The following is a 15,207-nucleotide window of genomic DNA, read 5'->3' as shown; positions in this document are numbered from 1 at the left end:
AAGGGCACGTCTGAGTCAAACTGGGTCAACCTGCCTCTACAAGCTGATCCCTTATGTGTTTTAAACTCAGCACATCCCAATCTTTTGTCCTAACTGTCCTAGTAGGGGTAGTCTCTTGATGAGCAGACCCCACAGTATTTCTGGACTTCACAGGGATCTTTGGCTTAGGTAAAAGAAGTGTTGCTGCAGAGCAAGTGGGGAAGGAAAGTAGAGAAGGAAACATACACCCGGTTACTACTAGTTTGACTAGAAAAGCTATTTATTGCTAAGTATATGAAATATATAATGGTACTAGTAGTAATAGACATGCAAGGGAAAACAAATAAAACAATTCCAATACTACCCTGGTTTCACTAAGTATTTGGGGAAACTTAACTCGTGCTTCGCTAATACAATTCATGTTCAGAAATCAATGCCTAGAGAGAAGAAGAGAAAGAGAGAGCAAGAGCTGGGGTCTCACCAGTCCAAGGCACTTGGGTTGTTTGCTGACAGTAAAGTTGTCAGCACAGTTCTTGAAGGGAGACAATCTGTTTCTTCCAGCATCTGGAGAACAACAGCGGATGGTGTCAGAGAGATTTCTCTCTTGAAGCACATGTGTTTTTTTTATACCCTCAGCTTCTTCAAAGCATTCTTTTAATTGTGCAAATAATTGTCTTTTCTCTTGTCTTATCTGGTTTGGAACAGCTCAAGAAACTGATCAATAACCAGGAAAAACATAAGTTTGTATGGAGTAACCAGACACTCAGGAGCCAGCTTGAAATTCTTATGGATAGCAGATATACTGATGGGATACCTCATTGTTTCTTCTCAGATAGCTTAGATATGCTTGCACCATCAGGGTTTTGTATTTTTACCTGTTGTGAATAAGCCTCGGTTAGCATGACTTTTCCAGACCTTGCTGTAGTCTTTTAACAGACTTCAGGGGATTATTGGAGTGTTCGTAAACTTTGTGGGGAGGACTTTCATTAGCCATTTTGGGAAAAGTATGACAGCATTTGTGGTCAGGGCTCCAACGGGCTGGACGCTGTGATGAACCCTTTACCATTGTTCAGATGTTGCCCATACCCCCTCGGACTCGGTCTCTTGCCTCAGCATTCCCTAACCTGGCAACCGAGTTTTAGTCAATCAAGTTTAAATAGACCTCCCATAGTGGGACAGGGGAATGTACGGCCCAAGATGCCTAGTAAACTTGACTTCTGCTTAGTTCTGCTTAGATGAGGTGTGTGTTTTGGGGGAGAAGTCCTTTCTAAATCCAGCAAGCTGTGTGCCAGGCCTCCCTCAGGAAGACAGAGCTGACAGGTAACAATTCCTCCTGTTGGTGGGTAGTCATTACTAGAAATGGTCTGATAAGTGCTGAGCTGGGTGTATGTACATGTGGGAGCACGGATTCCCCGTCGCTCCCCTGCTTCTCTGATCCCAGAATTCACTGCGGTCTTTGCTTTGGACTCCCTGTTCTCCATCCTGAATGCTAATGAAGGTGCTTTCCTGTCCCATCTCCCAGGTAAATGAGTTGTCATCTGGTTCCATCTCGGACACAAATGAGACCAGGGGAGTTGTTTTACTCTTGTCACCCTTATCTGGAGGGCTTTAGGTGCATCTCCCACTGCATCTTCATTGTCTTTTGTAAGTTCTTCCTCTAATCAGCTCTTGCTCAGGCAGAGGTGGGGAGGGGGAGAGCTGCTTGGGGGTCAGACAGGCTGCGTCCTGTGCCAGGGTTCCCCAAGAGCACGGAGCTGAGAGGTAACAATTCCCCCCATATCTGCTCCAGCGGTGTAGCCCATGCCACCGCCACTCTTCCAGCACTGGAGCTGGGGCTGAGGCTGGCACCCCTGCCAGCCCTGGAGACTCCCAGCAACCTCCATAGGTGGTTTTCTTGCTGCTTTCTAGCTGACTACTTCTTATGGATTTTTTTCTCCCATTTTTAATGGGGGACAGGTGTCAGTACAAGGTTGGGTTGGGGAAACTCTTTTGGGACACTCTTCCCTGCCTACAAATTGCAGCTGAGAATGTGACAGGTTAGAAAACATTCGAGTGATTTCTCTTTCTCTCTCTCCTCCACCCCACAAAGACAGGTTGTTCAGTTTGGATATTTTTCCCCTTCTTTCTCTTCGCTTCCCTGGCTTTCTGCAGCCTGCACTCAGGGTCTCTCTGGTCCATGTTCATGTAAGAGACTGCTCATGTCCTGAGCTGCAGCGCGCGGCTGGGGCCAATGCTGGGGGAAGCCCACATCTCCCCGCGTGGGATCTCCCAGGCAGGGTGTCTGTATAACAAGAGACATGCCGGCATCGCTCCTCCTGGAGCAGGGGGCTGGTTTCAAACTCGTGCTGCTGGTGGATGGAAGAAACCCGCCCTCGTGTTGCTGGTGAATGTGTGTCGGTGTGTTTAGAGCTTGCTCCAGGGCTGTAGTCTTGTAATTTTTGGGATGAGGCAGCTGCAAAAGGCCTGAGTTTTTCCTGAGTCAGAAATGTCTGCCTGCTTTAATGCACTGCAGCTTGTCTTGAAATATGAGGCCTTTGGTGTGTGTGTGCTGCGCTTAGCCATTGCAGGCCAGCTTCTGCTCGGGCTGAGTTCATCTGCGTCACTCCTGATTCAAGCTGGTCTAAGTGGTGGGCAGGACGTAGCCCGTTGTGCGCAGCCCAGCAATGGGTATAAACAGCTGGGGTGTCTTGGGACAGGGATGCCCCAGCCCCATCCAGCAGATCCTCAGGACCCACAGTGGGCAGGGCAAAATCACTCTGTGGGCCAGATTCTGCCCACCCATAGTCTAAGCGATAGTTGCCTGCTTTTTTTCGATTTTTTTACATATTTCTGTATCTAGAACTTTAGACAGTTTTTATCATGACTTTAGTGGCTCTTTCCTGAATACTTTTAGCCCTTCACTTACACTACACTTTAGTGTTGGACAGCATTATTTCCTTCCCGATCTGAGCAGGGTGTTGGCTTCAGGCCCCTCCTGCTTCAGACTCCTGGCTCCTCTCCCGGGTCTGAAGGAGGACGGGGGTTTTGGGGCAGGGTTAGTTAGAGCAGGGGAAGGGTGGGAGCCGGGACTCCTGGGCTCCCTCCCTGCTTTGGGAGCAGGGGTGCTGGAGCCCTGGGCTCCTTCCCTGGTCTGGGGGCTGGTTGGGGCAGGGGGCTGGACACCTGGGTTGTCTCTCCCTTGCGGGAGGGTGGTGGGGTTAGAAGAGGGGGGCTGGGACCTGGACGCCTGGGCTGTCTCCCCAGTCTGGAAGGGGACTGGAGGGTTAGAGCAGGGAGGGGCCTGGTCTGGGGGGTTGCTGGAGCAGGCGGGGCCTGGAGCCCTGATGCCTGGGCTCTTGCCTGGCTCTGGAGGTGCACTGATCAGCACCGGTTAAAAGGAAACTTAACATCATCAGACAAAGGCTTTTTTACTGGTGTAGCCAATAATGTTACTGATAAAAGCAGCATGCATGTGTGCAGCCACCACGCAGCGTCCAGGAACGCAGCCGGGCAGTTTGGAGAGCCCTGTTCGGCAGGTAGGTCTGTGGGGGTGCAGATCAAGGCCCCTATGGCGAGGGAGGAAGGGGGGCAGGGACTGGCACTAGGGCAAGGGCAGGCATTGCCCAGCCAGGGCAGGGAATGGGACCCTGGAGCCCGGAGCAGGATGGAGCTGCGGGCGGCTCATTCAGGGGGCACAGGGAGGGTGGGCAGCTCCCTGCCACTGCACATACCCCAGTGGAGGCATGGGGGGGGGTGTTCCCCCAGATTTATGAGCATGGCGAGGCACATCCCTTCTGTGCCATGCTGTTGCCCCTCAGTCTCCCTTCACAGCCCCACAGCCCTTCTGGTGTCCCTTGCCCCCCACCCAAAATCCCCTCCCCCACAGCCCTGCTGGAGGGTCCCCAGCTGCCAGGCCTACTGGGCCACAACTCAGGTCTGCAACCCACTGCCCCCCACAGCAGTGCCCGAGCCCCTGGTGCTGCCTGCTGGAGGCTGCTGCTGGTGCAACACAGCCCCTGTCTGCCTGCTGCCTGCCTGCTGCTGGGGGGGCAGGACAGGGGGTGGCTTCCCACCACGGCATGCACTGCTGGGGCTACAAGGGGGACCCGTGCCCCTAGATCTGTGCATGGGGCAGGTGCAGATTGTCTGTGGTGGGCTCAAGTTTGCTGCCCTGCTGCCTCCCCTGGGGCCTCTGCAGCCCAGAGGATGCAACCTAGTGCTGCAGGGCAGAGCGGGGCCATTCAGGGAAGGTCATTGCTGCTGCAAGCTCCACACTGCCCTGGTGACATGTCCCTTGTCCTTGTGGCTGCAGTGAGGGGCACAACCCTGCAAAACTGCCCCTGCTATGGGACAGGGAGGTCCGAGTGAAAGAGATCCCCTGCCCTCTATCAATGCTGACCTTGTGAAGGAACACCTTGACAGGCTGGATGCGCCTGCGCTCCAGCACCCCGGGTGAGGGCTGGGCACGGCCCCCATGGCACCAATGGGGGTGGGGGGCACGGGAGGCTTCAGGCCCACCAGGGTTTGCCTGGCAGGCCAAGCCCCGCTGTGCCAGGTCCAACCTGGACAGACCCGGCTCCGTGCCCCCAGCTGTGCCCCCTGCTCTGCACCAGCCAGGTCCTGGGGAGGGGGAGCAGGACTGGCCCCCACGGGCTCCTCACTCTGCCCAGGTCCTGGCCCTGCCCCTGCCCGAGTCTTGCCCGTGGCAATGGCCCTGCTGCCCTCTACTCCCTTGCAGGGGGGGCCACACGGGCTCTGGGACCCCCGTCCTCACAGCGGTGCTCAGTCCCCCCAGCCTGATGCTCAGCCCTCGTCTCCCCTCAGCACCAGATGCCACCCTGGGCGCAGGCAGGCGGGCAGCAGACAGGCTCCCCACCATTAAGTGCGCTGCGGTTTTACCTCCCCTGGGGGCAGGCCAGGAGCGGAGGGAGCCTGCACCCGGTGAGTTTGGGTCGCCTGAGCTGGGGGACTTGTGCAGTTGCGTGGGGAGGGGGCAAGGTCTCTGCATGGGGGCACCCCCTCTCCCTCCTCGGTCTCCATTCCCAGGGGTCGAGCTGATCCAGCCCCTCCAGCCCCACAGCACTTTCTTCCACCCTCCAGATGCCTGTTTGGGCCAGGAGACCCCTCCCCAGTCTTACTGCCCCTCATCCCTTTACCCCCTGGGACCCAGCCCCTGCCAGGGGCATTTGCCTTTCAGGCGACCAGACACATCCCTGGGGTCTCTCCCAGACCTGCTCCCTGGAGGGACTCAAACCCGACCCCTGTGCAGGAAGATCCTGCCTTTGTGGCATGCAGGACTCGTGGCAGGTGCCCCCACGCGCTGTGTCCCAGAGGGGCTGGTTGCCCTGCGCCCTGGCAGCAGAGTGGGTGCAGCTGACGCGGTGCCCCTTGTCTCCCCAGGACCAGGAGCAGTGCCGGGGGGAAGTGGAGGGGTGGGGGAGACCCTCCCAGCTGTGCGGGGCAGCTCTGCCAGGGCCGAGATGTGGCCGGACCCTCCCGCTGCCGTGAGTCTCTGCCCTGACCAGGGCTGGGAGGGGGCTGATCTGGTAGTCTGGGATCTGTCAGCAGGGGCCCCATGCCCCTCCCACCCCCATGCTGCACACAAGACCCCAGGGGAGAGTCTCGCTCTCTGCCGACTCCACGGGCCCTGGAAGAATAAGGGAGGGGGTCGTGGGCTCATCCCCCGATCCCAGGGACAGTCCTTCCCAAACCAGTGTCGGAGGGCACCTGGGACCCTGAGTGGGAGGTGGGGGCTCACCTGAGATGGGTGGTAACAGCCAACCCCTGGCACCCCCGGGACCCAGGCCTGTGAGCCCTGCCTGGCCCCAGGGCTCTGGGGGCTGCCATCCCTGCACCCTGGGGAGATGGGGAACTCGCTGCCCAGGGGAGTCCATCGCCCCAGCAGCTCTTTCCTTCCCCAGGCGGAGAAACCCCGTGGCAGGCAGCGCCGTCAGCAGGTGAGCGGGACCCAGGCGGGCTGGGGGCTGTGAGGGAGACCGAGTGGGCTGGGCATGGCTGCATGGAGGGGTGGGCCAGAGGGACAAGGCTCGGGCAGGGCTGGGGGTTGGCGGGCGAACGTGTGGGCAGAGGGACAGATGGGGGCAAGAGGTGGCTACGTGTGCAGACAGACAGGCCGTGGCGTGACGTCTCTCTAACCCGCACCGTCTCGTTTGCTGCAGCTGGAGCTGGAGGCGCTTCGGGCCCGGCTGGCACAGGCGGAGCAGGACATGGAAACTGTGCTGTCCTGGTAGGTGTGGGGCTGGGGAGGGAGCTGGCTGTTCCCGTTGTGCGGCACAGGGCTCGGGCCACAAGCCCAGGGCCCATCCCACCTTCTGTGCGTGTTTCTGCCTGGGGAAGGGGTGTTTTCTGGGACGGCACCATCCATCTCTCTGAGCCCAGAAATGGTTTTTTGTCTCCACAGCGCACGGCAAAGGGAGGAACGGCTCCGGGTGAGTTTGCATGGGGCAGGGGTCCTCAGGGCTGTGGGGCAGGGGAGGGAAGAGGCTGAGGCCAAGCTTGGCCAGGCTGGGGGACATCCCAGAGGCTGCTGAAGCTGGGAGCAGAGTCCCGACACATGGCGTGCGGGGAGAGGAGGGACCTGATGGGTGCGCAGGGAGGTAACGCTGGTGGGTGCGGGGCCCGATACGCTGGGCACAGGCATGGGCAGGCTCTGACGGGCTGGGGGGATTCTCGTGCAGGCCCAAGTGGAGGCGCTGAGGAGCCAGAACCTCTTCCTGGTGCTGGCCCTCAAGGCGCAGAGGGAGCAGGGCTGCGAACAGCACAACAGCCCCACGGAGGTGAGTCCTTCTGCATGCCCCTGCCCCAGGGGAGGGGGAGTGTGCGTGTGCCCGTGTGTGCACAGGGCAAGGCTGGCCCCTGCTGTGCCAGCCCCGCAGTGGAGGGGACGGGGGGTTGCCCTGGCTGCGTGCGTGGAGGGCTTGTGTGTGCAGTGAGGGCTTGTGTGCAGCCTGGATCTTCTCTTCACTGGCATTTTCCTTTTTCATTTGCACCAGACTCCCATGGATATGGAGGGGATGGCGGAGGAGTGCTGGCCACCCTGGAGGGGGTAAGTGGGGGACAGGGAGGGCAGGGTGAGGTGTGGGGCTTTCCTGGGTAGTTGGTGGGCTCTGGGCCAGGTTATGGGGTGTTGCAAGTGGTGCTGTTTGCAGGTAGGGGAGTCCTTCCTTCTCCGGTGCTGGTGGGGATGGATTCAGTCCAGGACCCATTTCTGACCAGCTACTTTTTGTTCAACCAGTTGCATTAGCCCCCGCCAGGAAATGGAGGCAGGGTCCCATGAGGTCAAGGGGACCCAGACCAACCTGCCCCTCACTGCAGAAGCCAGCACCCAGGCAGAGGGCCCTGGGCATGAACACGCCAGCACCCAGACTGGGCCCCTCTGCCGGGCTGAAGTGGGGTGCGAGACTGAACCCCTGCCCGTCATGGAGGCGAGCACTCAAACAAAGGCTCGGCTCTGTCAAAATCAGCGAGGACACGGGGAACGGTATGGTGCTTTTTGTACTCTTTGTTTGTGAGCCTGGGATCAGAGCGGGATGGGAACTAGGCAGGCCCTATGAGGGAAGGCTACAGGATCTGAACCTGTTCAGCCTCCACAAGAGAAGGCTGAGAGGGGATCTGGTGACCATCTACAAACTTGCCAAGGGGGACCAGAAGGCACTGGGTGAGTCCCTGTTCACCCGAGCAATACCGGGAGTAACAAGGAATAACGGCCACAAGCTGATGGAGGGTAGATTCAGACTAGGCATCAGGAGATGCCACTTCACAGTCAGGGCAGCTGGGATCTGGAACCAACTTCCAGGGGAAGTGGTGCTCGCTCCTACCCTGGGGGTCTTCAAAAGGAGGCTAGATAATGACCCAGCAGTCTTTCCTGCCCACAGCAGGGGGTCAGACTTGATGATCTGCTCAGGTCCCTTCCGACCCGACCAACTATGAAACTATGAAACTAGGTGCTGATCAGGACCTTCTGCCTCCAGGCAGGTCAGGATGACCCCTGATGCCCACCCCTCAGGGTGCCAGTGCCCTGAACCAAGCAGCTGTCCCCTGTGTCAGTCCCACATCATCCCTGGGCCTCCAGATCCTGTGCTCAGGCAGCGTGGGGGCCACGTCGTGGGAGAGGATTGCCCCCGGGCTGTGTAAGCCCTGAGAGGCAGGTGGGAGGGCTTCTTACCCTTACCATAAAGAAGTTCCTCCTGATGTCTAATCTAAATCTGCTCTGTCGGTTTGTGGTCCTTGTTTCTCGTTATCCCAAGGGGCACCCTGGTCAACAGGCTACCTCCTATTCCCTGTTGCCCACCTCACCCCGTGATAAATTTGTAGACAGCCACCTCTCAGCGGAGCCTGAAGACATACAAGTCCCTCAATCTCTCTTCATAGGACCTTGCCTGCAGGCCTCTAACCATATGAGTGGCCCTCCTCTGGACCCTCTCAAGGTTATCCACGTCCCTCTTGAAGTGCGGTGCCCAAAACTGGACGCAGTTCTCCAGCTGCGCCCTTACCAATGCCACATAGAGGGGAAGTATCACTTCCCTATACCCGTTTCGGATGCACCTGCTAATGCATGACAGAGTGCGGTTAGCTTTACTTCTCACTTTGTCGCACTGACGGCTCAAGTTCATCCTGGAGTCGACTATGACTCTGAGATCCTGTTCTGCTGCTGTGCTGCTTTGAAAGTCATTTCCCAGTTTGTGAGTGTGACGGTGATTCTTTCTCCCTAGGTGCAGCACTTAGCACTTAACTGTATTAAACTGCATCCTATGCTGTCCATGATCCATCTCTAACCAGTTACCCTTCTGCAATCAGGAGCAGATGTCCCTCCCAGGGGATGGACGCAGGTACTCAGGCCAGCCTGCCCCTGACCAGAGAGGCCAGCACCCAGGCAGAGGGCCCCCACCATGCAGACATCTGCACCCAGACTGGGGCCCTCTGCCTGGCTGAGGTGGGGTGCCAGGCTGGCTGGGGGCCAACATTGGAGGCGAGCACCCAGACCAAGCGGCATCATTGTCTAAAATGGACACGACAGGGGGAAAGGTATGATGTTTTCCCAAGTGTTACCACGTGAGCGTGGGATCTGTGTGAGGAGTGGAGGGAGGGCTGGAGCCAGGACTATGTTCCTGGTCCTGGGAAGGTCTTGCGGGTTGGGAGCAAGACGGGTTGAGGGCTGGGACCCCTGTGCCAGTCGCTGGGACAGAGGCAGTGGTGGAGAGAGGGGAGGCCGAGGCATGGGCTGGTGGAAGTGGCAGGGCCTGGGGGCTTGGGGTGTCTGCGAGGTGACCATCGTCTCTGCCTCCCACCCCCAGTGCTGACACGGCGGCAGAGGGGAGGAGGCGAAGGTGGGGAGCACTGAGCAGGTGAGTTGCCAGGGCTCCTGGCTTAGGTCAGGCCTGCTGGGACAGAAATCCCCCCTAAGCCAAGTGTGAGAACCACGTACTGCTCCCGGCTGGGGAGACTCTCCTTTACCCCGTGGTTGTTCCTGGGTGTGAGGAGAGGGGCCGAGATCCAACCCCATCCCACTCACACTAGTTTCTTCTCACCTGGCCTGCACCCCACCCTGCGCGTGCCCTAACTCTGCCCTTCTCCCACAGGTTTCACCTGGCCTGGATGGTCCCATGCTGTTTTGCCCCCAGATGAACAGCTGAACTCCTCCCCTCCCCATGTCTCTGTCCTCCCTGTTCGTGATGCATCTGCCAGCGCATGATAGACACCTGCACCCAGGTGTCCCTCCATCCTCCCCTGCCTGATCCGGGATGGACCCACAGGATGCCAGTGTTGGTGCTTTTGCCTCTGTGAGCATGTAAGTGGTTTCCCACTCCTTCGAGGTTTCCACAGACTCTTCTTTTGTCCCTTTCTCTTGGGCTGCACACTCCAACCAAGGGGCCATCATGACCTTAGGGCTTCTTAGGGCTATCAGGAGCCATGTCCTTTGAACATGGCCATGAGCCAGGCAGGCTGCAAGTACACCTGAGCTATAAGGCAAGGAGGATGCACAAGTGTGACCAGTGAAGCAAGGGGCATGGTATGAACCACTGCTGCATTGCTCCAGTTTGACACCTGTTCAGCTTCCTGGTCTTTAATGGAGTGGTCTTGGCCTAGATCTGGACCATCAGGTCTGGACTGGACAGTCCAACCCACTGCCATCAGACTCATGGCATGATTATTAAAAGGGCTTGAGCAATGATGAGCTTGGTATGTCCTGCTTGGATCCTTCTGAGTGAAGCATTTCAATGCTCTTGTTGGAATGACTCTTCATTCAGAATTTGTAGTTTGAATTTAATTTTTTTTTAAATCTTAACCTTGTTTCCTGCCTTCCGTTCCCTTCAAATCCTCTGGAGTCCCTTTAAAGCCATATGGAAAGGGTCACAAGCCATATGGAAAGGCAGGAAACTTTTTGAACTGATTCACAGTGCACCTGTGTTACCTATGGCATTGCTGTGTGATGTATATCCCCCAAAGTGTCCAGCTGGGAACTACACATTCCCTGGGAAAACGGCCCTTGTCCTCAGAGCACAGATGTGATTAGGGGCCTTATAATTTTTAGGAATGTCTCCAGCTTTTATGCGATAAGAAAATGCTCGTGTTCACAAGCCATCAGTGAGACAGCCCTGGACAAGGTGATATAATTAGGCTAGATGCTGGCTGATCCCATACCTTACCACTCCTGTGACCCCTGGCCCATCATGCCTCATTTGCTTGTAGCATTCAAAGCCCTAGGAAATCTTGAGATTGCCGCCTTCACCCTCATGTAACCTTGTAACAGGCCCCTGCCCGCTGCACCTCGGCACTGCGGCTCCGGTGACCCGGCTGCAATTGAGGCAGGCAGTGCCACGCTGAACAGAGGAGCCTTGCCGATTACCCCACAGACCGGGTGCAATGACATAAGAGTGGGCCTGGAGACAGAGGCCCCAGGGGCTTCAACCAGGACACTTTAAACAGGATGGGATGCTCTCCCAGCTGTCAGAAGGGATCAGGAATTTTCCCCAAGATCAGCACGGCTGGGGAAGCATTGGACACTTATTTCTTCTGTAGCAGCTGAGAAAAACCTGGACGCTCAACTTGCCACGCAGAGGAATCCAGCAAGTTCCCCTGGAGGACAAAGCAGCCAGGAAAGCACTGCACGCTCTCTCGACTGCCGCAGCATCGGGGACCCAGGCAGATGCTCTTCCTCCCAATGGAGTTGGTGAGCACCTGAGCTAAGGAGCAGCAGGTTCCCTAAAGGCACACGGAAGCCTGTGCCGAAGCATGTAGCTCGGGTGGGCCTGGGAAAGGGCTGCCCAGGGAGATGTGAAGGGGAAACAGGTGAAGAACTCCAGTGAGGAGGCTTCCCAACACCATGTACCCAGCTGGTACGCCTGTGAGTTTGGGATACCCCGGGAGGAGGCTGGTGGGAAATTGGGGTTCACTCAGGGGAAGAGGAGGTCAAGACGAGATGGTGCCATAGCTGACCTAGCACCAGGGAGGGACGGTGGGTGAGTGAGGGGTGCACCAGGCACCAATCCAACCCATGCCCAGGAAAGGGATCGCTCAGTGCCAAGTCATCGTTGCCCTACTTGGTGGCCTAGTATGGGTCATTTAACATACATGACCTGTTTAGTTGTGATTTGGACATAAAAGGCAGATGCAAACTCCTTGTGATTTCCATTCCTGCCAGACACCTCGCAGAGAACAAAAGACAATGTCACCACACCGAGAAGTCACCAGGGCTAATTACAAGACCGAGTGGAAAGGGGTGAGCTGCAGGGAAGGAAGTGCCCCAGACAAGTCATGAACATGCTGTCACACCTGGACCCTCAGGGAACCACTGATCACCTCCAGGCAAGTGAAGGTTTACCCAGTGGAAACAACAAAGGTGTGGTGTGGCATGGCATGGGCTGGCGTGACCCAGGGGGGTGGGACCTGCCTGCAGCCCATCGGCCACTGTGTCATGAGCCTGTCACAAACCCTTCCCCCTGCAATAAAAGTCTCTTTCATCAATTTGTCCTCTCCCCTTTCTGATACTAGGTCAAGCTCCTTTCTTTTTCTCTTGTAGGCAGTCTTCTCAAGGCATCCTCACAAGGATCACAACTGTGACATGATGCTGAGAGGCTTGTCTGCTATCCTTGACATCAAGAGTGATGTCGTCTGTGGCCATGGACTTCTGCTAGGGTCACACACGTTGGTGAAGTTGAGAGCAAGCTGCCAGACCAATAGTGCTCCAAAAATATGGAGAAAAGTTATTGATTGTGGAGTGAGCAGATGAAGCAGAATATGTCACGATTGTGGCAGGGGCAGAAGTAGGTTGCAGCAGAACAGAAATCTTCAGTCCTTCTGGTTTTTCTGGCCATGGGATTCAGGTTTCCTTCCTGTGAAGTACTGTGTGGTTGCTGATGCACAATGCAATCTCCACGTTAAAAAAAGACATGCAGAGGCCTCTTGCTTTAATAGCAATTCCCACAGTGATGGGTGGATGGCGTTGGGGCAGACATGTGTAATTACCAGAAGCCCCTGGTCACAGACCTTCCCCAGTCACAGACCTGCACGTACGGAGCCAGTGACTGGATGATGATGATTTGTACTTTGAACTGAGACTGGTGTGCAATGAGGCAGCTGCAATTATGACTGAGCAGGCCTATTTCAGATCACCTCTGCTCATCTGTGTGCAGGGGACACTAGAAAAGGCACCTGAAACAGCCTGTGTCATGTCACCTGCCTGAATCTGCCCAGGTCAAGTACTGAGGTCTGCAACCTGGACTATCCACACCCTGGTGCACGGCACTAACAGCGACCGACTGGCCTGAAGGCCAGCACTTGTGTCCAGAGCTGCATGGATTTCTTTTCCTGAACAAGTGTTCAGAAAATGAGATCATTTAAATCATCCTAAAGCAACTGAATGACACAGTGAAACGTATGACAGGTACTTGCAGATACACTCATGCTCCTTGGCTGTCTCTTCGTTTCATACCCCTTCTGCTCAAGTTTAAGATAAAGAGGCTACATTATCATGGACCCCGCGTCTAAACTTCCTGGTTTTCTTTTACTAAGGCAGAGTTTGACTATGTTGAACAAGGTTCAGAGTGGACAACTACCTACTTCGGTACTGGAATTGTATTAAAGTGCCCAAGTGGGAGTGTGGCAAAATCCAGACTGTAGCACATATCACCGAGGACTGTCCTGTTTATCTTTGAAATGATTGCACTGAAGACCTGCATCAGGCTGCTGCTGATGCCTCGCCATAGGTATCATACCTGATACGGTCACTCTCGCCTTATCCCTCAGTACCATTGCTGATAGGATGCTTAGAACTTGTTCTGTTATTCAGATGCTGTATTTCATACAAATAAATCGCTAAGCAATAAATGGGAGCCATTGTGCAAGACCCCCGCTCAAAACCCTGGCTCCTAACTGACTGTATCCTAGTGCATTGCAAAGTCCCCCTCGGCACAGCTACAACCAGCGCAGTGCAGGACCCCAACAGCTACAGCGGCCGTAGCAGAAGCGCTCACGTCGTGGCCCGGGCAGATCCTGACAATCTGCACTGCTGCTGAATCCCTGTCCTCGACCGTCTCAGGCAGGACACGAGATGAGGAGGAGAGGACGAGCAGTACAAAAGGCTGCTGGATGGATCCGCATTCGATATGCTCCACCATGCCCGTCCGCACGGCCACAAACTGATGTCAGCAAAAGAAGCAACCAAAGAAGGGGTTCAATGTCAAGTGCTGGAGAAACCCTGCTAAAAGACATCATCTCCACCAGTTCTTCACGGACAAACACGCCAACTGCCCTGACGCTCCTGACACCACTGATCACTCAACAAAGAGCGAGAGCTTCAAGAAAGGTGTCCATGAGACGTGCTAAAAATCTCAAGGCTTCTCCAGAAAGAAACATCACAACTCATTTGATGAGAATGAAAGTCTTCATATTACTCAACCATTCAAAACTGAGAGAACAATATGAACTTTAAATAGAAGTATCTGCATCAGTGTGTTAGAAAAGGACTCCACTAAATAGGAGTGTAATCTGTAACATGTTATAAAAAATGGGATAATTTATTATACCAGTGCTGCGAATCCTGATGAAACCTTCCCTGGGCTCACATAAGGGTTTCACTGAAGAGAAGGTGCTTGGGTTTGGTTCAGCACGTCATCCTGCACGTTCCCCTAGTCATTGCTTCCCATCTGCCCTGAGGGTTTTCTCCCCCTCCACTTGCCTGATCCCTTCCTCTGCAGGTTCTGCTGAATCCCTGTCATCGACTGTCTCAGGCAGGACACGAGAAGAGGAGGAGAGGGCAACCAGCCCCAAAGGCTTCTGGATAGATGTTTGAGATGTTCCACCATGCCCATCTGTATGGCCACAAATTGATGTACCCAAAAGAAGCAACCAAAGAGGTTCACTGTCAAGTGCTTCAAAACCCTGGCTAAAGGGCATCACCACCTCCAGCAGTACCGGAGGGAGAAACGCACCAAGTGCCCTGATGCGCTTGACACCACTGATCACTCCAGAAAGAGCGAAAGCTTCAAGAAAAGCATCCCGGAGGCATGCCAAAAGTCTCAAGGCTTCTCCACCCAGAAACATCGGGACTGGTCAATGACAGCTTTCAAATTCGTGCCTTTCAAAGTGACAGAAGACACAACAACATCAACTTTAAATAGAAGTACTGCATCAGCGATCTTCAGTATACATAATTCCCTCACTGGCCCCTACCACATGGACAGTTTTGCACACAAAGGTGAAGAATGGATTTCCCCTTTTGTGTGTGGTAGAAAAAGACTCCACTGAATAAGTGATTAATCTGTAACATGTAATAAAAAATGGGATAGTTTATTATGCCAGTGCTGCAGATCCTTATGAAACCTTCCCTGGGCTCACATAAGGGCTTCACTGAAGAGAAGGTGCTTGGGTTTGGTTCAGCACGTCATCCTGCACGTTCCCCTAGCCATTGCTTCCCATTTGCCTTGAGGGTTTTCTCCCCCTCCACTTCCCAGAGGAGTCTGATCCCTTCCTCAGGCCGGGTCAGGCCAGGTTTCAGGTGGCAGATCACATCAGGATTTCTATGCAGGTACCGTCCATGTGGGGGCTTTCACCTCTGGGGTCCAGCTCCCTGGCCTGACACATGCAGAGATCCCAGTAAATGTGAGGACATGGGGTCCCTCAGTGCTGTGGCAGCTTGTGGGATCCAAGCCTACCCTCTTCTCACCTTTTGTCACCACGGGATATAAAGGTGACCTGGGAAATGTCCAGGTCATCCTGCCCTTGCTCTCT

At 55.4% G+C, this 15,207-nt stretch overlaps 1 protein-coding gene across 1 annotated transcript; it reads left to right on the top strand.

The window, feature by feature from the left end:
• The first annotated feature begins 3,290 nt into the window (after positions 1–3,290).
• LOC132244189 (uncharacterized) lies at positions 3,291–14,777 on the top strand. The gene is made up of 15 exons (XM_059715231.1): positions 3,291–3,494; positions 4,783–4,899; positions 5,359–5,462; positions 5,880–5,915; positions 6,138–6,205; positions 6,380–6,407; positions 6,657–6,755; positions 6,972–7,024; positions 7,214–7,459; positions 8,776–9,003; positions 9,273–9,323; positions 9,558–9,766; positions 10,999–11,149; positions 11,621–11,788; positions 12,003–14,777. The coding sequence occupies exons 1-12, from the start codon at positions 3,425–3,427 to the stop codon at positions 9,601–9,603; spliced, it is 1,146 nt and encodes a 381-aa protein (XP_059571214.1). The 5' UTR covers positions 3,291–3,424; the 3' UTR covers positions 9,604–9,766; positions 10,999–11,149; positions 11,621–11,788; positions 12,003–14,777.
• The last annotated feature ends 430 nt before the right edge of the window (positions 14,778–15,207 follow it).

The sequence above is a fragment of the Alligator mississippiensis genome, chromosome 11 (assembly GCF_030867095.1).
Source record: "Alligator mississippiensis isolate rAllMis1 chromosome 11, rAllMis1, whole genome shotgun sequence".
NCBI classification, from domain to species: Eukaryota; Metazoa; Chordata; order Crocodylia; family Alligatoridae; genus Alligator; species Alligator mississippiensis.
The sequence above is the reverse complement of the archived record's forward strand: the minus strand, read 5'-3'. Positions and strand labels throughout refer to the sequence as shown.